Here is a 23,188-nt window from a genome sequence, read left to right as displayed (position 1 = left end):
TAGAAAAAGCACAAGAGATGAAATTCTGGGTGTACAAAGGGGGCAAGCATTGATATATCATGATATGGAGATAACCATTCTGAAGCAGATCCCTAAGAAGATTAGAGAAAAAAGAAAAAATTATTCGCAATTAGCGAATAAATTATACCAGAAAGGGGTGTGGTTTAGATGGTTGATGCCTGAAGGTATGCTGATATTCTGGGAGGAGACAAGAATCAGAATTAATTCACCCATAGAGGCGCAGGCCTTTATGGAAAAAAATAAAACATTCCTAGAGAAACCACCAGATACCACAACGGACACGCAGGACACGGGAGGGGCCAGAGCTCTGCCAGTGGAGGGAGATGGGGCAATAGCAAGAAGACTCAGATCACAAAAATAAACAAGAAAATCATATTATTATAAACTGACCGAAAGTGAAAATGGAATTATATTTGGATTTTATACTGTAATGTTTAATTTGATTGAATTTAATAATAGAACTAATATGCTGACTGTAATCAATTATATACTAATGCATTATATTAAATGTATACTATGGGTATGGAGGGAGGGGGGCCTCACACACTTTGCAACTGCCAAAATTTGTATACCTGTCCATTTACCCTTTTCCCTATAAATCTTGAAAAACCAATAAAATTTTATTATAAAAAAAAAAAAAAAAAAAAAAAAAAAAAAAAAAGACTTGTGGACTTCAACTCCCAGAATTGCTCCTCTCGCTCTTCATCTTGTGTGGAAGGGCGGAGGGAAGGAGCTGGAACCGGTTCTAAACGGCACTGTAGATTTATGGAACCTCTTCTATAGAAGTTAGAACTGACAGGAACCCACCCCTGGTTTGGTGATGTAACATACCCACAAATGAATTCCAGTGGGTTTTTATTTGGCTTTTGGAGAAAGACAATGGCAAGAGAATAACATAGGGAATGTTTAAGAAGCATAGAGTCTGAGCAGGGATTGGGGAAGTGGGCAAAACTATCTTCTCTTCCTGAAAAAAGTACTTTGATGGGCTATTCCTCCTCCAGGCTTAGGGCAGCAGTATGTTAATACAGCAAATTCTTCATTCTATATTTAGTCTATATAGCCCCACATAAAAAGATTATAAAAGTATCTTGACTCAAACAATCTTCTTCCAGTTTGAAAGACAAAGAAATATAAAGATTTTTCCATTTGAAAGGCAAAGAATGGTAAGCAAGCACTAACATGCCTAAAACATTTTAGTACTTAAAAGTGGGATAATAGGTATGTAAAAATCCTTTTTTTCTCTACTTGGGACCCATCAATCACTTTGCAATGACTGAATGGCATTCATTGGAATTCTTTATATTACACCAGGAAGGGGAAAGCTATTGCTTTCCAAATTTTTGGAATTATAGCTCTGTCTTTCTCAGCCAACATAGACAATTGTAAGGGAAATCTGGAACGCATCAGCTCTCCATCCCAAATTTAATTAGAAGCAAACCCCACTGAAGCCAATGGGATTTATTCCCATGTGAGTAGCATCAAACCATCTTTTAGCCCAGAGTGTTCTGGGGAGTTTGGTTCTTTGTAGTGAGTTTTTAGTTCACTATGCCACATGCCCCAAGAAAACTGAATTACTTGCACAACAAAATAATTTGATAACAAATAAGCATGTCACATGAATCATCCTAATGAATATCATGTGTTATCTTTTAAGTCTCAGTTCAGTCCTGGGGAATTGCAACATCTTTCATGTTGGTTACAACATTGTTTCTTCTTCTTCCTAACATTATTGCAGGAAAAAATGGAAACTGAGGCTATGCTTTCTGCCAAATGTGGCATGAGGTTTCCACTCCCACAAGTTTGAAGAGGGAGAGGAACACTTGCCACAACATCTGTTGTGCTTGTGTAATGGTGTTATTTACTTTGATGGAACAGGTACTTTGTGATAGTTGCAGATAACGAAAGTGCTCTATTTATTAGGAAACAAGAAATTCAACTAACTTCACCACAGAAAGAAGAAAGAAAAATCTGGGCACCTTATATTGTGAATATATTGTTTTAACATTCAATGATCATCTCACCTGGTATTGAGGGGAAATAAGGATGAGATGGTAATTATATACCTTCCTTGAAAGAAAGGAGAGTATGGAAAACGAATCTACATTTAATTATCCATCATTCCAATGTTTGTTTCTTGCTCACCCCTGAAATCCCGCTGTGTTCAATTTGGCAGTTATGTCCACCTAGGTGTGCTTACAACGTCCTTTTCTAAAATTAATTATATAGGGTTTTATAGAATATAACAACTCTTATCAATTTTAGTTTATTTTATACTGTTTTAATTCTCAACAGTTGCCTCAAGGAGTGACAAAATAACAGCTAATCCCTTCTTTTTATCAACTCATAAGTAATTGGGTTTTTAAGAAAAGAAGATGAGGATAATCTAATAATTATTTTTTGTAACTATAAATGCTAATTATAGTTGCGAATCTATATAGCTCGGGGTAGAATTGTGATCTCTTTGCTGCTTTTTGAGCTGGGTTTCTGTCTTGCAGACATTTCATTACCCGATTAGATCTCATTATCCTATAAATGCGTAGCAGCAAGACTCGATAAAGGAAGTCTTCATTTGGGGCTGCAGTATCTATATATTGGTTGGAATTTTTGTGAATAAATATTTGATCTCACTTTCGAATGATGCCGTATTCGAATTCTGCTTGAGGATGAATTAGCATAGTAAAAGTAAAGGCATAAGGAAGATAATTTCAAGGCGTTGGGCATGGCAGTTTCCGTAGTGTAGTGGTTATTACGTTCGCCTAACACGCGAAAGGTCCCCGGTTCGAAACCGGGCGGAAACATATTTTAAATCTCCAAAACGACTTTTTATTTAGACATTAAGTTACTTATTCAAAGTTTTTTAAAATGTACTTTATTTGTAATGGATAGAAAGTGCTTAAAAATGGACTCAAATAATTTGTTGCAATAAATTTGTTTTTAATACATTTTTACGCATGCTCCTAGGAAGAAAAGGATAACTTAAAAAAAACGTGCACCTCTATGTTTTAATATTGCTACCGTGCGGCTTTGAAATAACTGTTTATTACTTTTGTTTCCGACTTGGCTGCGTAAAAGTAAGAGTAATGGTTTTATTATGCAGCTATGCCAATTGCGCTTTCCTCTGTTTAGACCAGGGATTTTAAGACTTGGGGACTTCAACTCCCAGAGTTCCTCAGCCAACTTAGCTGGCTGAGGAACTCTGGGAGTTGAAGTCCACAAGTCTTCAAGTTGCCAAGGTTGGAGACCTCGGTCTAGATGTACTATAGACATTCCAGTGAATCCTAATATTCTTAATTTCCACTTGACCAGATGACAAATACATCTCACGCCATCCGTCTCTACAAAGTCATTCGCAGCCGCCCTCAAAATTAATAGTTTAGCGCGCTAGACATCATGGGAAATGTAGTTTATGCTGGAGAAACGCCCATTTTCCCACAGCTACGTCACGAAGCCCCGCCCCGATTCCAACCGCCACTCTTTCCTGGCTGGAATTGTCCGGCGAACGGAAGTGAGCCTGGAACCGCCACCAACCGAGGAGGCGGACTCCACCCGCGTCATCACAAAATGGCGCCCTGAGCGGAAGAGGCTTCCGCTCTCGAGTTGCCACCCCTGCCAGGTGTGTTCGCCCAGTAATTCTATAGGGAGGGAGGGAGAGAAAAGGAAGCGGGGGTTAGGGCGGAACCATTTGGGATGGGTGGCGGGGGGAGGGAGGGAGAGGAAGGAGAAGGGATACCCGGGCTTTGCTGGAGAGAAATCCGAAGGAGCGAGGAGAAGTGGATGGGAGGCAGCCCAGCTGGCGGGCGTGTGTGACAGGAGGGAGCCGGCATTGGGGGAGGTCAGATTTGGAACCACAGGGGGCTCTTCCCCCTCCCACCCCTCAGGCAAAAGGGAAAGCTGAAAAAGATGCTAGTGCCAGTTTGTGTTCTGCTCCTACAGGAGATGCCCCTCTGCAGTATTGCCCCAAAACTCCCCACACCCCAATATATTTGTTTTTAGGGGCTCCATGCATCTTGCACAGGGAGGAACCCCTTAACAGCCTTGTGTGGGTGAGGAAGGGTGACTAAGCCCAAATCACCCAGTGAGTTTCTCTAATGGAAATTGGGGGTCCTTTGAATCTGGGTCTCTCCAGTCCTGGTCCAACTTTCCACTCTGTGTAGATCAGTGGTTTCCAATGTGGGGCCCATGACCCACAGGAGGGCAATTTGATTTTTAATGGGGACAATTTGAACCTTGTTTAAACCAAATTAGTAGCCTTTTAGGCTTCCTCCGTGTGAGTAGAGTTGACTTTTTGAGTAAAGTAAGAATTCTATGTCACAAAGTGGGGAGGGGCACCAGGACTTTAGAGATGCTTAGGTGGGGCATGGCCAAAAAAAAGATTGGGAACCACTGGTGTAGATGGATTGGATGAATAACACATCCCACCTTTCCCCCTTGCTCATCCTGCTCCCTCCCCATCTGTCAGCGAGGGTTGGGTATCACATTTTTTTGTAGTATTTTATTTGTGTAGTTTTATCTTTTTTAATATTGTAAGATAGGCTCTTTATTTATTACTGTAAATGTAATAAATGAAGAGGCTACCTCTATGCATCCCTGTTAAGAACACCGGAAACTAAAGATGTCTTTGGGGGATTGCAGATGGTCCTTGTGCCTACTGCCACTCCAAATCATATTCTGCCCTTTATATATCTGGATCCCTACATAAAGGCATTGAACAGTAAGATATAATACCCTTTGCATAAAATGGGAAGAGTCTCAGTTGAGCTCTGCAACTGAGATAGACCTTTACGTTTGGCTTCTTGAATTTATTCTGCCAAATCTACATGCATGGGGTTGTGGGCAAAACCTGCTCAGATGACACAGGAAATTTGATAGGCTACCCATCTGATTCAGCCTCTGGTTGACAAACTGAAGGAGAGTCCCGTTTTCAAAATATCTCCTTACATTCTAAAATAGTGTTTAACCTGCTTCCTTTTTGATCTGATTTAAATGTGCTTGTTTTGGAAAGGAATGCTCATCCTTTGCAGAACATCTTTTCCCAGCAAAAGTTTTTGTGAGCTATAGCACCCGTGGGGATCTTGTATTTGCTGAATGAAATAGTTTTCGTTTTGTCTCAGTATGTTGCTTTGCTTCATAATAATTAGATTCTGTTGTATAAATAATGCAAAAATAGGAGACAGAGACAAATCTTTGAATGGGTTTGTGTTACTGCTTTTATTCCGCTGAAACTACCGTAGGAACCCTGATGCTTATATATTTGTTTTTCTTCTCAGGCCAAAGGGAAGAAACTGTGCATCATTACGCAAAATGCAGTGTTCCCATCACTGTAAGCATCTCCTGGAAAGTCTGAACAGACAGCGTGAAGTGGGGTTCCTTTGTGACTGCACCATCATTATTGGTGAATTCCAGTTCAAAGCTCATCGAAATGTTCTTGCATCTTTTAGCGAGTACTTTTGGGCTATTTACAGGGATACTTCAGAGAGTAATATATTTCTGGATCAGAATCAAGTGAAGGCTGATGGATTTCAGAAACTTTTGGAATTCATATACACAGGAGATTTAAACCTTGATAGGTATGGCTGGATATTTATTTAGTGCTTAAAGGAAATACTAGACAGAGAACTAAGCAGAATGCTCTCGCTTACAATGTAAGTTAAGATGTCACAGAAATAAAGCAGGCAGGAATAGAAGAGAAAACTAATATATGCAAGGTGATGATGTGCAATGTTACATGACGATTGGTTTAATCCAATTTGCAAGCTCCTCATTTGATGGTACAAAATCCTCTGTTATATGAGTGGCATACTTTAAAAAAATCACTATTAAGCAAGGAAAGTCTTTTGATTGAAGTTCAAAGCAAGCCACAGCTTAACAAGATTGTATGACAACAGCTTGTTACAAGGAATTAGAACTGATACCGCTTGGTATGTATTGAGATATTAGATTTATAGCCTGCCTTTGTACAGGAATTCAAGAAGCTAACAATAGTACTTGCTCCTCCTACTTGTCCCCATGAGGACAACCATGTGAGGATGTCTGAAGTCACCTCATCTTCCATGACTAAGGGTAGAGAGAACTTGAATCTACCCACTTCTAGTCCGAATACTTGAACCATTGCATCACTCTGCCTCTCACAGAGGTGACTGAAGGAATAATTCAGTTAGTATCACTTGGTGATATATAAACATTGATTGTGATTATTTTCTATTCAGCATTTTTGTAGGCTAAACTGACTTCAACATTTTCTTAGAATTTGCCCAGTGGTCCATCTAAGCATTGGATCTCATCTCTTAATATTTACCATATTTTTATGTGGCAATACTCTGTGTCAGCTAAAGTCCAGAATCAGATTTGGTCAGTCTGAATAAGTGTGTTAGACTACATAGTTCAGGTGAATTGATTGGTAAAATGGGATTATATAGCAGTGACAAAACTTTTATGGCTGAGGCTTATTTTTGTGATTTAATGGCCATTTCAAAAAAAGGGAAAGGGAGCATGTTATAAGTCTTATTCTGATCTAGATTTTTTAAAAATCTTGCTTAAAAGTTGTATCTGTTTTCTCAATTTAACATTCATGCGTTTTTAAGACCATCAGTTTTCTTCATGTATATTTTTCTTGCAGTTGGAATGTTAAAGAAATTCACCAGGCTGCCGACTATCTTAAAGTGGAGGAAGTAGTCACTAAATGTAAAATTAAAATGGAAGATTTTGCTTTTATTGCTAATCCTTCTTCTACAGAAACTTCTAGTATCACTGGGAATATTGCATTGAACCAACAGACTTGCCTGCTAACACTTCGTGACTACAATAACCAGGAGAAATCAGATGCTCCTTCAGTGGATATAGCTCCATCCCCAGTCTTAACGGCAGCCTTGGAAAAAAAATCTGTCCAACCCAAAAAACGAAAAAAGGCCTTCAGTTCCCCCAAACACCCACCGAGCAAGCCAATACAATATACAGGTGATGTTGCAGAAAACTCTGCCATGGAGATGTTTTTAGATGCAAATAAATTGGCCACCGAGATAACAGAACAAGCTGCCCAAGGTGGCGATAATTCTGAACTGCAACTTACCCCTGTGGTGGAGAGTGAAACTTTTGCTGCTCAAGAAATCCTTGTGCAGACTATGGCCGTGAAGCCAAAACAAGGCAAACCACATCAAAATTGTGCTTTGAAAGAGCACTGCTTATCTAACATTACCAGTGACAAGAACTCCTATCAGTTGGAGAGCTCGGGAGAAGACCTGGATCAGAAATACCCCAAGGCCAAGCCAGTGTGTAATACATGTGGGAAGGTATTTTCGGAATCTAGTAGCCTGAGGCGGCACATGCGGATTCACAAGGGAGTCAAACCGTACGTGTGCCAGCTCTGCGGCAAGGCGTTTACCCAGTGCAACCAGCTGAAAACGCATGTAAGAACTCACACAGGTAGGCTGTCTGTTTGGGTTTGGGGATTACATCCTGTCACAATGAGCAGGAAAGGTCACCCATCTTTCAAATAAATTCCCTTTTGCCAACTTGTGGTCAGTTATAATAAAATAAGTAGGATTCAGGAACATTCTTCATCTATAGATTGTTATTTTTTTCAAGGAAGCAGGTATACCCTATCAAATGAAATTAGATATATCAGTATTTCTTGCTTCTATAAACTGCAAGGAGAGAGAGAGAGAGAACATTTTACCAAATATAGTGTGTGAGTAGAAAGCTCAGTCCTGGGCATTTTCAGAGTAGATGTGTTATTTTGTCCAGATACACTGGTCTACTGATTTGTGAGCCTTATTTTACCCTTTGTGTAATATGTGTAGCCCTTGTTTCTTTCCAGAACTATTCAGGTAGGGATATTATAAAAATTATTCCAAGGAAAGAAAGGGAAAAGTAAAGCAAAATAATAATAATAATGTCTACGTTGCATTACAAAAACATAGTTAAACCTACAAAATCTTATTAAATGAAATGGTTTCTGGTGCACAGGTTACCAGTTACCTACTTTGATGTAAGCAGTATGTTTATTTTTGCAGTAATTGTAAAAATGTTAAGAGAATCTTATGGTTTATATGACGAGACAGTTGAGTGAAAGCAGTGGCTCGCCCTGCAGTGTCAGCCCTGACTTGTCTTGCACATAAGCATTTACCTGGGCAGGGCACGTGTGAGGCAAAAAGGCTTTTAAAAGGCTAATTGGCTATTTAAAAAGGCTAGAGCCTCGGTGGCACAGTAGTTAGAGTCCAATACTGCAGGCTACTTCTGCTGACTGCCGGCTGACTGTAATTTGGCAGTTCATATCCAACAGGCTCAAGGTTGACTCAGCCTTCCATCCTCCCAAGGTGGGTAAAATGAGGACCCAGATTTTGGGGGGCAATATGCTGATTCTGCAAACCGCTTAGAGAGGGCTGTAAAGCACTGTAAAGCGGTATAAGTGCTTTTGCTATTGCTAATTCCAGAGAAGTTGGGGTGGCAACTTGGGTGATGGTGTGTTGGCTGCCATAACACGACGTAGTAGTAGCTGAAGATTTGGTGTGGTGGAGAGCTAGTTGTAGAAGTCTGAAGAACACTTGAGGAAGAGGCTTGGGAAGAAAACCAAAGACTCAGATGAAGTGCATACAGATGAGCACATACATTTTATGTTGTGGGGTTCGATAAGAAGGAAACAGACAGAGGCTTCAGAGAGTGGCCTGGCAGCTCAGCTTGAAAGTAGCAGCTGAGGTTTATAGGGATTGCAGTGATACCAGAAAGTTGGAGTCCAGTAATGGAATGGTCAGACTTCCAAGGACATTGACTAGTGTGAGTGAGTGACCTGTCTGGTAAATCAAGGAGAGAGCTTCCTGTTCTGCTTGGTTCTAGCAGCTAAGAAGACCTGTCCAGTGGGAAGAGCAGTGACTAAATTCCAACTCATGATCTGGTCCAAGCAGCAGCCACAAAACCAGGTCAGGCATCAAATCAGCCAAAGTCAGAGCAGCTAGCCGTAAAAGAGAGTGCTAAAATAGGAAACAGAGAAAGAGAGAGAGAGAGCTCTTATATTGGTCCTGCCAAACTCGCTTCCAAGCAGTTGACTCCTGGTGGTGGTGATAACTGGCAAGGGCTGGACAAGGGAAGGGGGAGACTAAGTGCTAAGGCAGGGAATCCCTAGGCCAGGAAACATAGGAGAGAAACAAAAAGACCGAAAAGGAATACAGTAATGTCCTTCTTGGTTCTTTGTGAACTGAAAAGGTGGCAAAGAAGGGCTCATTTTTCACAGTCACTGTTTTGGGAAGACGGCCAAGGTCACGTTGCTTGGCTGGAGAGACATTCCAGGTGCTAACTGGATGGATGCCCAGAATCTAAAACTGAAAGCTGAAGACAGCTAGGAGGAAGGAGAGGTGAGAAAAGACTTTTTTTTTTTTTGGTATCATATTGGCTGTAAACCAGTAAGCTTCTACTTCACCAGAAAAAGGAATCTTGTTGTAATCCTTCAGACTGATCACTTTAAAAGAAAACCCACAACAGATGTCCCGTCCCCCCCTTTTATGGCAGTCTTTAAAAAATGTTTGCTATGGAAGTTGTAGTGTGTGGCTCCTATACACAGTAATTAAAATCTTAATAAGTAACAGTGTGAGATTGTCACAGTTCCATTCGTTATTATTTTGGTGAGGATTATGTGACAGGTAAGCCATATCTTTCTACACAGTATTTTTTGCCATGCAATCTTCTAGAACTAACAACTGTGTGGGTCTAAATTGTCTTTGCAGTATACACAGTGCAACTTTATATTTTAACTTTTAGTGACCAATGTTTTTAACGTTCTAATTGTTTTATACTGTTATTTATGACACTGAGGGTCCACACAGAGTTGCTTGATAGTGAGATGGATGGCATGTAAATGTAATGAATACATAATTAAACTCAGAAGGTCAAATTTGACTTGATAAACAATTGGTGAAATCATGAAAGGAAAACGCGCGAACCGCTATCTACCTCTTCGTTCCTATTAAATGTGTAATCATACCAAAACTCAGTGGAGTAAACAGTGTCTCAAAATTTTCAAGCCTTAATTAAGCAGAAAGACAATACCTAGAACTCCTGAACATTTGCTAAGGGGTTGATTTGTGGCAAAAAGTTTTCCAGCATTATATGAGCAGTTACAGATTATTTTGGATAATTGGGGGGGAAAATATCTCCATTCCATCTATTATTGGCAATAGATCAAACTGCTGTTAAGCTGGAATAAAGAGCTTCATCAGCCAAAAAGATGACCTCTCCTAGGGTCTGAATGAAATTCAGACATATCTCCCTGCCTCTGTCCACAATTCCTTTTTGTTCAGAATGGGAGGGGAGGGGATCCTTTAGAAGGCATGGCTAGAGTAACATCTTAATTCCCTTTGCAGGTGAAAAGCCATACAAATGTGATCTCTGTGACAAAGGTTTTGTTCAGAAATGCCAGCTTGTTTTCCATAGCCGAATGCATCACGGAGAAGAGAAACCATACAAGTGTGACGCCTGCAATCTGCAATTTGCAACTTCGAGTAATCTAAAAATTCACGCCAGGTGAGTGAATGAGCATCACCCGAAATTTGTCTAAAGATGATGTTGTTTGCTTACAAGCCACCGGGACACTGATAGTAGGCGTTGCTTTTTTTACCTTAGGAAACACAGTGGAGAGAAGCCATATGTCTGTGATCGATGTGGGCAGCGATTTGCACAAGCAAGCACGTTGACTTACCATGTGCGACGACACACGGGAGAAAAGCCTTATGTCTGTGACACCTGTGGGAAAACCTTTGCCGTTTCAAGTTCACTCATCACTCACTCAAGAAAGCATACAGGTAATCCTGAAATAAAATTAGGGAGGCCTTGCTGGGCTGGTGTAGCTATAAAAAGGGAAGTTGAAGGCATGATTTTGAAAGGCATGTGTCTTTTGCCCTCAGTAGGAAAGTATAACAGACTAAAAAGTTTGGAGACCAGGTATCTGATTGAGACCATTCAATGTATCATTAAGGTAGACCGGTTGCTTTCATGGTGTGGAGACAATAACTTGGTCCTTGGTGGACTATAGAAGGAATAGATCAGACAGACAGCCCTTGCTTATCAATGGAGACCAAGTGGAGTAAGTGGCCAGTTTTAAGTTTCTGGGTGTTAGCGTAAAAGAGGACCTGGGGTACTCACATTGCAGCACTGGTCAAAAGGGCCCAGCAGAGATTATACTACCGGAGAATTCTCATGAAACAACAACTGAATGGAAAACTGCTGGTGACCTTCTACTGCTGCACCATAGAGAGTATTTTAACTTACTGCACCTCACCTGTGTATGGTTTGCCAATTGCACAGTGGCAGACAGAACGGCACTCCAGAGGGTTAATGTCATTGCCTGGAGGATCATTGGTTGCCCTCTCCCCTCTTTGGAAGAGTTTTATAGCTCCCGCTGCTTTTAAGAAAGTTCAAAACATTCTTAAAGATCCATCTTATCCTGGGCACCCCTTCTTTTTTTGAACTGTTACCATCTGGCAGACGGTACAGGATAATAAAAACAAGGACAAATAGGCTGAAAAACAGCTTCTATCTCACGGCAGTAACCATATTGAATTCTATGGTATGATGCAAAATCAGGTTTTCAATTTCAATTATATAGCACGTGAAGGATGTGTGTTTGTGTTTTTATTTTTATAATGTACACCGAAGATGGCATTTAATTTCGTTGTACGAGGTGCGATGACAATAAAGTAAACTAAACTAATGGTGAAGGACACCATTTTCTGATAACTTACCCCTTATTTTATCTGCAGGAGAGAAACCTTATATATGTGGCATTTGTGGCAAAAGCTTCATTTCTTCAGGAGAACTTAACAAACACTTCCGGTCTCATACAGGTAAAATCTGAAGCAAATCCACTACTTACACGTGAAATGTTGCTTAATCCTACATTACCGCTTATTTGCTAATTGAAGGGTGATTTCACCCACCCACCCCCTTCCTGTTGAAATACTTATATTGGAATTTGGTGAGTCTGACTAGAAATTTTGCTTTAAGGTGAAAGACCCTTTATCTGTGAGCTGTGTGGAAACTGCTATACAGATATCAAGAACCTAAAGAAACACAAATTGAAAGTTCATTCGGGTAAGTGCTGACTTTAATACCTAATGCTCACACAGCCTAGATCAGGGGTGTCAAACTCGCCTGCTGGCTCTGCCCCCGCCCGGTTTAGCGGAGGAGAAAAGAGTCCCGATACATCATGTGACGCTGCCATGATGCCGCGAGTTTGACCTCCTTGGCCTAGATCAAAGGCATTTATTTAGTCTCTGTTCAAAGCAGAGAAATCTGTGCCTCAGTCTTCCAAGCTAACAAAGTTAAATGCTGGATTTTTTATAGTGAGGTCCTGACATTCTGTATTGCTAATCTATCCCTGCATAAAATATTGAAAGAAACTAAGAGAACAAACGAACCAGGAAAGGATAAATGGGCAGGAAAATATTGGAGTGTTGCATCATGTTTTCAGTACTGCTTTAGCTTTAGTTGAAATGATTCCCTATCCCTCTGTACTGTTCGTTTATATAGGTTAATCATTAGCTTTTTTTTTAATGCATGGCTGAATATCATGTAACTTGTAAACATGAAATTTCTTTATTGTTCTTTAAAAAATCCATTATTCCAGTGCCAGCTTTAGTATTACAATCAAATACTTGGAAGATTTATGGTGAGATCTGTGTCAGACATGTTCCTCCTACTCACCCCTCACCCCTCTTATTCACCTCTCACCAGTGGTGGATTTCAAATTTTTTTAGAACCTCTTCTGTAGGTGTGGCCTGCTTTGTGGGAGTGGCTTGCCGGCCATGTGACTGGGTGGGACTGGCTTGCCAGCCATGTGACCGGGTGAGAGTTGCTTGCCAGCCATGTGACTGGGTGGGCGTGGCCAACATGTAATATGTGGTGAAACTCACTTAACAACGCTCTTGCTTAGCAACCAAAACGTTGGCTCAGAAACTCTGTCATTTGAAGCACGCAAGTCTTAAAAGCTGTCAAGTTACAAGACCCTTGCACCCCTAACCCTTTAGAAAAAAAAAACCCAGGGGTGTTCAAACTTGACAGCTTTAAGACTTGTGGACTTCAACTCCCAGAATTCCTCCTCTCGCTCTTCATCTTGATGATGTGCGGACGGGCGGGGGGAGGGAGCTGGAACTGGTTCTAAACGGCACTGTAGATTTGTGGAACCTCTTCTATAGAAGAGGTTAGAACTGGCAGGAACCCACCCCTGCCCCTCACACTATGGGTGCTTGGGTATATTTCTGGGTGTTGTGATGGGTGCAGAAGACAATACGATTATGTAGTTTTTAGGTACAGGCATTTGAAGGCTTATTGTCAGAGTATGCACAACCCGACTACTATTTTCAATCCAGGAGCAAAATACAGTGCACAAAGGTTTTACCTTTCAAACAGTGGTTTATATATTGGACTCATATACATGCATACACGTATCAGGCAAATACCAGGCAATCAATCAATCTTCAATTCTACCCGGACAATACAATGGAGATAGATAAACGAGGAGAGAGAGATACGCCCTCAATTATTAAATCATCATTACCCTGACACTTAATATATCTGCAAAGACGTGATTACTTTTCAGGTATACTGCTTTAGCATTCTTCGTCTTCCTGCCACTTCTTTGCAATTATTTTCTTGAAACTGAGGATCTCAGTCATCAATGGAGAGACCTATGATGTTGCTGAGATCCTTAAAAATAAAATGTGAACTTCAAACGAGTTTTATTGGAAATTAAGAGTGCGTCGCCCTAAATCGGGTCCCCGGCCCTTAGGCTGTAGCCCATTACCGGGCCTTGGCTCATTTGGAACTGGACCGTGGAAGCAGTGGGTGAGCGCGCCCGACTCTATTTGGGTGACAGGTGCGTGTGTCCACTCTTTGTGCAAATAGGGCGGCACACGCCCTCGCCAGCTGCTCATGTGTAACCATTCCAGTGGTGGGTTTCAAAAATTTTTTATAACCTATTCTATAGGTATGGCCTGTTTTGTGGGAGTGGCTTGGAGGTCATTGGACTGGGTGGGCGTGGCCAAGTTGGAAAATGTGGTGAGACTCAACGCTCTTGCTTAGCAGCCAAAATCTTGGGCTCAATTGTGATCATAAGTTCTCTCTCTCTCTCTCTCTCTCTCTCTCTCTCTCTCTCTCCCTCCCTCCCTCCCTCCCTCCCTCCCTCCCTCCCTCCCTCCCTCCCTCTCCCTCTCTCCCTCTCTCCTTTCCTTCTTGTGTCTCTCTCCCCCATTTATTTTCTTTCTTTCCCTCCCTCCCTCCCTTCCATCCATCCATCCTTCTCTCTAACTTCCTTTCTCTTTCTCATTCTTTCTTTCTCCCTCTCTCTCTCATTCACACACACACATACCATTTCCCTCATGTGTGCCACTGACAGCTCTCAAAGAGAAGGAAAGACTCCTGCCTTGGGAAGGGGTTGGACTAGATTACTTCCATGTTCCCTTGCATTCCTCTATGTTCTCTTTCCCATTTAGTCACAAACAGCCCCATTCACTTTAAAGTTGGTCGCAAACTCCACTCACCCTGCGTGCACCCTGGTCCCACCCAAGGAGGCGAGCTGTGGGGCGGGGGAAAGGGGGGAGTCTGTGGCTCCACGTCTTTCAATCTTCTTCCCTGCCTTGGTTCTGTGGGCGGCGCGGCGGTGTTGGGGGAGTCGGGGTGCTGCCCGCTACCCACAGCGAGCCCAGGAGCAGTAGCCGCTACCCCATGCTGCCATCACTCGCTCCCCCTCAGGCCTTTGGCCGGGCACGCAGAGGGGTGTGCATGGCGACAGCGAGGGCAGCCAAGTGGGGGCAGCGCTTTGGTGGGCAAAGAAGAGCCGAGCTGAGAGGGGGAAAAAAAGCTCTGCTGGGCGGGGTAGCGGAGTGGGTTGCTCCATGGCGGGAGCCTTTTATTATTTTTTTCTCTTTCCCTCACGAGAGTCGCGCCGACAGCAGCAATGGCAGGTGGAGCAACAGCCTGGTGTGCACTCACGATCCGGCCCGCCTGAGGAACAGGAGGAGCGTTTGGCTGTTTAAAAAGCCCCGCGTGAAACTCCTCTCCTGTTCCTTCTTTTGCTGCTTGAACAGCCATGCAGGGCGCACTCCCTTGCTTTGACAGCCGCATCATTTCCAATTGGGGGGGGATCCATGGAGAGGGACAGAAAAGATGGATTTCTTTTTCCCCCCAATTAAAAACGAGGCAGCTGTCAAAGCAAGGGAGCGTGCCCCACGTGGCTTGTTCAAACAGAAGAATTAATAGGAGGGGAGGATTCGTTGGACAAGCCAACGGGTGCGCGCTGCTCTCACCTCTGACAGCCACCTCATTTCCAATGAAGGGGGTGGGGAATCCATGCGATTTCCTACCTCGGCATGGATTCCCTGCCCTCCCTCTGTGCGCCACCAGCCGAAACCTCCTGGAAGGCATTGCTGGTGGACGAGGGGGGAGGGGCAGGCCAGGGGAGGGACCATTCTAGTTCCGGGCCCCCGGAAGCCCCGGTACAGGAAGGCACGCCAAATTCTTTCAACCAGTATGGGCGTACCGGTCAGAACTGGCTGAAACCCACCTGTGAACCATTCCCTTCCCCCTTCCCCCTGTTGGTCCACAAAGCCTGAAAGATTGGGGATCGCTGTCCTAAATGGATAAAATCCTATGAGGTGGAAAGTATTAATTTGTTTGTAAGGGAAAATTATACTACTATAACAGATTGGCTTTTCTGATGAAGGTCCAGAAGAGCCTTTCCTCAGTAACACTTTTTTAAAAAGAGGCAGTGTGCCTCAGTGGTTAAAGTTTTAGACTGGCACCCGAGACTCCTGGTTCTAATCAGTCCTAAGCCACAAAACCTGACTGGGTGATTTGAGACCAGATGCTCTCTCAACTCAATCTCTCCCTAGTGGCTGTGGGGAAAAACAGAAGAAGGAGCACTATAGTGTGCTGTTTTGATCTCCTGAATGGATAAAATATAACACTACAAAATAAATAATACACTGCAGTCTAATTCTCGTTAGTGCCAGCAGCTATTCTAGCTAAGTATTATGTGGGGTTGATTGGGAAAGAAAGGGAAACAACTTTTTAAAAATATCCTTATAAATCTAAAAGCTAATTGCTATGTTAGGCATTGCTAGATGTTGGTCATTACCGATAAGACCGTATTACTGTTATTCTTTTCATCCTTCCTAGTACCTATCTCTTCCCACTTGTGACTATAACCATGGTGCTTTTATTTTTACCATTTATATTGTTTTATTTGTTTCCTAGTACCTTGTTTCCCTGAAAATACGACATGTCCTGCTAATAAACCCAGGCCTGGTTTTTGAGGTGGGTGTAAATATACGCCCTCCCCCAAAAATAAGCCCTAGTGAAAGGGTGCCGTGGCAAGTATAGGAGGAAGCCCTTCCCTTCCCCGGTCACCTTAGCGCTTCTTGGCTCCTTAATCGGATCAGTTGAGCCGATCTGGCTGCCATTCAAAAAACAGCTGATTTGCCGGTGCTGCTCAGGCCGTGGCCTCCAAAGTGGCTGCTTTTGCCATCGATTACGGCCACAAAAGCAGCAGGAGGCCAAGTGATGTACCCCACAGGCCTTGCATCGGCCTTCCAAAGGGTACTGTAGCAGCAGTTACCCACAATTTTTTATCATTATTTTGTCCTGACCCACGTGGCCCAGTGAGCCACGTGGATCGGGACAAAATAAGGGTGTTTTGTCCAGGGAAGTTGAACTCGCGAGATTTGTTTTTACAGGGTGCTTCCCTGGACAAAACAGCGAGAAACACGACGGAGCTGCAAGTCTTGGGTAGGACGCGTGTCTCGCACCCCAACTCCTCCCACCCCGCCCCAATGCTAACAGAATTCAGGCTGCTTTCCTTCCCCACCGTCTCTTTAGCAAGACGGGTGGCAGGTGGGGTGGGGGAGAAGTGAGAGGCATAGAGCGAGACATGGCTTCTCTTGCCGTCTCTTCTCCCCCCCCCTCGCCGGGTATGGCAGGCTTCTCTGCAGCTTCCAAGTCGGGGCAGAGAGGAGGCAAAACGCTCACCCCTGGGGATGAATCAGACGCTTCACTGGAGAAACTGCCCCATGCCAGCCCAGGCTTCCTAAATCTCTCACTCCCCAGATTGTCCCCCTCGCAAAGAAAGCCCAACCGGACGCAGGGCGGTGACAGGACACGTCAGAGCAGTGCTGGCCAGCCGCTCGGCCGGTGCAAAGAATAGAGAGGGGAGGTGATGGGGGTGACAGGACATGCAGTCCCATGCTTGCCGCCTCCTGCATCCCCAAAATAATAAAACACCCCCCCCCCCGATAATAAGACCAAGGCCATATTTTGAGGGTCAAAATAAAATAAGACCCTGTCTTATTTTAGGGGAAACACGGCATGATTTGATTGCTTATTAGTAACCTATGACTATCACTAAGTGTTGTATCTTATGATTTGTGATGAATGCATTCTTTTTTATTTTTCTTTATGTACACTGAGAGCATCTGCACCAAAGACAAATTCCTTGTGTGTCCAATCACACTTGGCCAATAAAGAATTCTATTCTATTCTATTCTCATATATATCACATCAGCCCATCCTGCTCGTTCAGGCAGGGAAAACATGCTACGTCTCCCATCAGTCAGAGAATTCCAACTGGTAGGGTCAAGGAAGAGGGTCTTTTCTGCCGATGCCCCTGCTTTGTGGAACATCTTGCCTGCAGAGATAAGGAAAGCCCCCAATCTCTTGGCTTTCTGCAGAAGGGTCAAAACCTAGCTGTGTAGCCTTGCCATGAGAGCCCTTCCCCCTCCCCTGTATTAACAGCTCTTCAGTCTCCCCATCCTCCATCTCTTCAACTCTTCCATTTTTATAGCGCTGTTTTACATGTTTACATTTTTAACCTTAAATTATTTGGCTGAAATATTTTATGGTACGGATTACATTGTACACTGGCCAGATCTGCTCTGTGAGGGAGATGGGACAGCGTGTGTGTTTGTGTGTGAGTGTTTGTGTAAATATAAAATAAATGGAAATATAAAATAAATAAAATAGAATGTTCCTCGGGCCCATGTTACATGATATATTATTAAATAGGTCTTTCTTTTCAAGAGTAATTCTTCAGTATTGTTTGACTTTTCAGATTCCGAGAACCCATTGGATTCCATCGCACTTGACCCTTCTTCCTTCAGCGAGCAAGATTCAATTCCCAGTGAGAAAAGTCTTTTGCTGGAATCTGCTGACGTGAAGCCTTCAGACATATTGCCTCTGCCAATTGGAACAGAGGACCATCAGGTATTGCTGCCTGTCACGGATGGTCAGTCTTCCCCATCCGACACACTTCTGAGATCTTCCATCACAGGATATTCAGAACCTCAGTTTATTTTCCTCCAACAATTGTACTGACAACTGTTGAGTGATGAAAACTCTAGAAATCCAAACATCTCTGATCAAAAGGAGCTGTGGGTGAGCTAGATTTCATCTCAGTTTCCACTATGGACTTTTGGGTGATGCTTCTTTGCTTTGAATTCAGTGTTCCTTGAATATTTTGTTACTCTCGAACAAGGTTATGTATTTTCACCTGAAAGATTGCCTTTTCTAGGAGATAAAAAAAAAATCTTTTGTTTTTCTTCAACATCTGCCTTAAGAATCCTAAACCATTTAACACGGAGAACATCCTTTAGTGCTCGTGCAGAAACTAAGTCAAGGTATTCAACCTAAAAACATTGAACTGAAATTAGAGTCTTTTTTAAACTGTAAATGACTTAGCTTTTAAAATACAATACAATAGCAGAGTTGGAAGGGACCTTGGAGGTCTTCTAGTCCAACCCCCTGCTTAGGCAGGAAACCTACACTACTTCAGACAAATGGTTATCCAGTCTCTTCTTAAAAACTTCCAGTGTTGGAACATTCACGACTTCTGGAGGCAAGCTGTTCCCCGGATGAATTGTTCTAACTGTCAGGAAATTTCTTCTCAGTTCTAAGTTGCTTCTCTCCTTGATTAGTTTCCACCCATTGCTTCTTGTTCTACCTTCAGGTGTTTTGGAGAATAGTTTGACTCCCTCTTCTTTGTGGCAACCCTTGAGATATTGGAACACTGCTATCATATCTCCCCTAGTCTTTCTTTCTATTAAACTAAACATACACAGTTCCTGCAACCATTCTTTATATGTTTTAGCCTCCAGTCCCCTAATCATCTTGCTTGCTCTTCTCTGCACTCTTTCTAGAGTCTCCACATCTTTTTTACATTGTGGCGACCAAAACTGAATGCATTATTCCAAGTGTGGCCTTACCAAGGCATTATAAAGTGGTTATTATCACTTCACGTGATCTTGATTCTATCCCTCTGTTGATGCAGCCTAGAACTGTGTTGGCTTTTTTGGCAGCTGCTGCACACTGCTGGCTCATATTTAAATGGTTGTCCACTAGGATTCCAAGACTGTGAGAGGGATCTCACAGTTACTACTATTGAGCAAGGTACCACTTATACTGTACCTGTACATTTTGTTTTTCTTGCCTAAATGTAGAACCTTACTCTTTTCACCACTGAATTTCATTTTGTTAGATAGTGCCCAATGTTCAAGTCTGTCAAGATCCTTCTGTATCTTAAGCCTGTCTTCTGGAATGTTGGCTGTTCCTGCCAGTTTGGTGTCATCTGCAAATTTGATGAGTTCCCCATCTATCCCCTCATCCAAATCATTGATGATATAAATTTTGAAATAAACAAATCCAACAATAATTGAAAGCAACTTTGAAAACAGCCAATATAGATTCAGCAGCTGCCCAGTATGTTCCACCAAGTGTTACAAATACACCTGGATGTCATTGTACAAAAGATGGGGGGGGGGAGTTGTGCCATTTTTGTCATGGGAAATTAGGATCTTGGGGCAGAGGAGGCTATCTGAAGAAGATGCCATGTGTTCAGAAGCAGAGATAAATCTGAACGAGAGATTAAGTCATTGGATATAGAAAGCTGCGATGATATTTGCTAGGCAGGCCACAGGATGAATTTCTTGTCTAAAGAGAAATTTGCAACATTGCCTATATTAGCGAAAGAGCCTGATAAGTTATTATCAATGATTGTGCTATATGTTGGCTCCATTGCTAATAAATAATATAATTATGATATTCAGGTCTTGGGGATAAAATTCAAAGCTTGAATCACTTGAAGTATTTTTTTTCCTGACTTGCTACCGATTCTGTACAGATTTGGCTAGTCCAAGTAGTTGGTCCCAGGACTTTTGTTTCCAGTTTCAGATATCCCTGGCTTGAAATGGAATGGCTTGGTTACAGATTTAAGAAAAGCTCTTCCGGTTTATCAGTAATCTCACAAAAGTTAGTAGTTTTCTGAGAAGGTTGTTAGTTTGATTTGTCATGTTAGTTGTAGAAAAAGAATTTTATTTCCTCCACAGCTATCAGAAAAATGAAGGGGCTGAAGAAGAAATAGTAATATTCCATCTTTTCTCTGGCAAACTATCTGATCACTTCTGTACTTACCTAGCTTAAAATTCTGAATGGTTCATGTATACCAAATCAGTTTCTGAATACATAGCTGACTTCTGATCTGTCCTTTCTGATGGATTGTAAAATCTTTGGGCAATAGAAGCCAGCCCAAAACCTATACAATATCCACGCCAACCATTTCTACGCTGCTAAAGGCATGTAGGGTTCTTTTTTTTTCCCTTGAAAAACAATTCCCTTCCAGTTGAAATTTTTTAGCAAAAATTCGAGGCAAGCTCTAGCAGTGGTTCCTTCCTATTTCCACAGAAGAGTACAAAAAATGACATTTTTTTTTAGCTCTTGATGTCCTCGTAGCAGTTATGTTTTCCATTTAAGTAATACCAGGTGTTTCTGTGAGGAGGTGCCAAGTGGCTTGCTATTTTTTTCAATCACTTCTTGCCAAAAATACAGTATATATGCTTTAAGGAGCTCTGCATTGTAAAGGAATTAACCTGCTAGTTTCAGCCAAAGATTCAGTTTATCTAGAATTCTGTCTTCATGTTTTGACTAGGAGGCGTCCTTAAGGAATTGCTGATAAGGACATGTTTTTAAAAAGCGCTGTTAAGTTGACATTAAACAGCATGTGAACTTAAACATATGTGAAGTTGTATTCAAACTCCTAAGAAACAAAAAGGAAAAAAACTAGCTGTACTATTTCACTCCCTTTTCTTATTCTTTGTAGACCTTGAGAAATACAAGCCAAGAATATTGAAAGAGATGGAGAAATGTTTGAGTAGGATTCCATTCTTTTACAAATTTATCCAATGCAAAAAAAGCAAATTCTTTGTGTCATAAGAAAAAATACAATTATTAAATGTACAGCAGTTTTAGCACTAATGCAACCTGTACCCTCTCCCTAACAACTATACCAAATTCAAATTCTGATTCAGGTAAGATTTGTAGTACCCACTCAGATAGGCTTACACAGGTGCATGGTATTTATCTGCAAAACTAAATATAATCCAGTAACTAGGAAACCATATCCAGACAGAATAAACTGTATTCCTTACATTGCATAATGTAAAAGGAACCAATGTATTGTGTGTTTTGCCCTCCAGTTCCTGAGGGCAAGAGATCTTTACAAGGGGTGCTGTGTGGTAACAGAGCTGTGTCCCAATTATTGAATCTGGGAGTTTGTAGAACTGTATGTGAAGGACGAACATTGCCATTGGATGTCATTGTGCAGACATTTTGGCCTGAGTAGGACCAAGAAGAAGAGCAGAGTTTAAAAGGACTCTCCATACATTTTTTTAGCACCAGGAGACCTAGAGACTCAGTAATTCTGATTTTTAGGAACTATGTTCCTAGCTTGATGTGTTGCTTGGTAAATCTAGCCTGAATAATAATCTGTTTCTGAATTGTCAAAAACTAAAAAGAGAAGGATTTTGCCCTTACTAACAGCAGCCAAATTGCTACCCTAACAAACTTCAGCCCCAAACCAAGTGGCATTGGCACCTATTTCCTTCCCCCGCTACTGAAGGACATATAATTAGCGCTGTTAGCCTACATTTAGGAGTCATAGTTTAGGGAAGAGGGAAAGGAGGGTTAGCTCTGTGAAGCTTGCCAACCACTTTTTACTTTTGTGAAGATGGAGAGGATCTGGTTGTTTCTGATAGATATTTTCCTGATACATTCAAATCAGACTTTTTGGTATAATCTTGCTTAGTGCTGGTGATACTAAGCTTCTGTTAGCACAAAAAAAAAAATCAAAAACGTGTAAGAAGGAAGGTTTTGGATAGATTTCTTTATAATATCATTATAAACTACCTTCTGGAGAAAACAGTTTAATATAGGTATTTCAGATGAAGATGATTTAGGTGACTCTTGAATACTGTTTCAGAATTTCCAAAAATCTTGTCCCTGGAGTTTTTTATAGGACTATTTAATATTTATAATTTTTTTCCCCCTTTCTATGGTTTGTAGTTTGTACACGAAGCAATTTTTTTAAAAGGCCATTTTTATCTTACACACTACTTTAGGCTCTGGAAGAGCTGAAAATGATTGGAGCAATAACTGAATATACAACCTTTTTTCCCTCCCAAGTCTGAAGAGTCCACTGTGATACTTGGAAAACTTGGGCTGTTGAGCGATAATGTACCTTTTTCACAAACCATGGTTTCTGCTGGTATTAAAATACTAGGTGCGAGAATTTACTGGGAACTGTAGGGATTGTGTCACAAAGAGCGGTGTGCTACATTTTGTGTATAAAGCTTTCCTCTCTAGCTTGAGGGGCGGGGGGGGGGGGGAGATGGAAGGAAGAGCCAACTGCATTTTGGACTTAAATTAACTTTCTGGTTGATGACCAGCTATTTGCTGTGATTCACCAGCCATTAAACAGAGGTTTTAAATGCTGATGTGGAACGCTGCCTTCATGAAGAAAGGGGATGTCCTTCACCTGTATATTGAGCTCTTGGTGAGAATGTTATTATTTTTGCCACATGAGAGTTGCACGATTGTGGGCATTCTGATGAGTTTTGTGACTCCCCCCCCCCCCCCAGTTTAAATTATTTCTGAAATATTTTTTCTCATGTATTTGCAAATCTTTTTTTTTCTTCCTGGGTAAATGTGTGTGTAGCTGACTTCCAGGTTTTTGTACATCCCTCTGAGGGTACCCGTGCATAGGTTGCAATATTTTAATGTTAGATTTGAATAAACTGGTTTTGTAACACTTCTGTCCTCTGCCCTTCTATTGTTGCTTGGGATACAAAGGGACACAGAGATTTGA

General features: G+C 41.9%; 2 protein-coding genes across 4 annotated transcripts in view; one reads left to right on the top strand and one right to left on the bottom strand.

Moving 5' to 3' along the window:
- Window positions 1-23,188, bottom strand: part of PHC3 (polyhomeotic homolog 3) — a 395,745-nt gene that overhangs the window by 107,948 nt on the left and 264,609 nt on the right. The window lies entirely within an intron of this gene.
- On the top strand, window positions 3,512-23,114 carry MYNN (myoneurin). Of its 3 annotated transcripts, none has more exons than XM_081953830.1 (8): window positions 3,512-3,634; window positions 5,289-5,588; window positions 6,638-7,440; window positions 10,371-10,530; window positions 10,630-10,808; window positions 11,766-11,849; window positions 12,010-12,096; window positions 18,107-23,114. In XM_081953830.1, the coding sequence occupies exons 2-8, from the start codon at window positions 5,323-5,325 to the stop codon at window positions 18,367-18,369; spliced, it is 1,842 nt and encodes a 613-aa protein (XP_081809956.1). In that variant the 5' UTR covers window positions 3,512-3,634; window positions 5,289-5,322; the 3' UTR covers window positions 18,370-23,114. The 3 variants fall into 3 exon arrangements, with proteins under 3 accessions (XP_081809956.1, XP_081809957.1, XP_081809958.1); XM_081953831.1 differs by lacking the exon at window positions 3,512-3,634 and adding an exon at window positions 3,751-3,853; XM_081953832.1 differs by lacking the exon at window positions 3,512-3,634 and having other exon boundaries at window positions 5,294-5,413.

Source organism: Natrix helvetica (genome assembly GCF_964273705.1).
Source record: "Natrix helvetica genome assembly, chromosome: 5".
In the NCBI taxonomy this organism is placed as follows: domain Eukaryota; kingdom Metazoa; phylum Chordata; class Lepidosauria; order Squamata; family Natricidae; genus Natrix; species Natrix helvetica.
The sequence above is the reverse complement of the archived record's forward strand: the minus strand, read 5'-3'. Positions and strand labels throughout refer to the sequence as shown.

What these genes read in the sequence shown, in the direction of transcription:
- MYNN (XM_081953830.1), top strand. Translation starts at nt 5,323, where the DNA reads ATGCAGTGTTCCCATCACTGTAAGCATCTCCTGGAAAGTCTGAACAGA. An exon ending in AATCTAAAAATTCACGCCAG is followed by an intron (nt 10,531 to 10,629) that starts GTGAGTGAATGA and finishes TTTTTACCTTAG; the next exon opens with GAAACACAGTGGAGAGAAGC. An exon ending in TCACTCAAGAAAGCATACAG is followed by an intron (nt 10,809 to 11,765) that starts GTAATCCTGAAA and finishes TTTTATCTGCAG; the next exon opens with GAGAGAAACCTTATATATGT.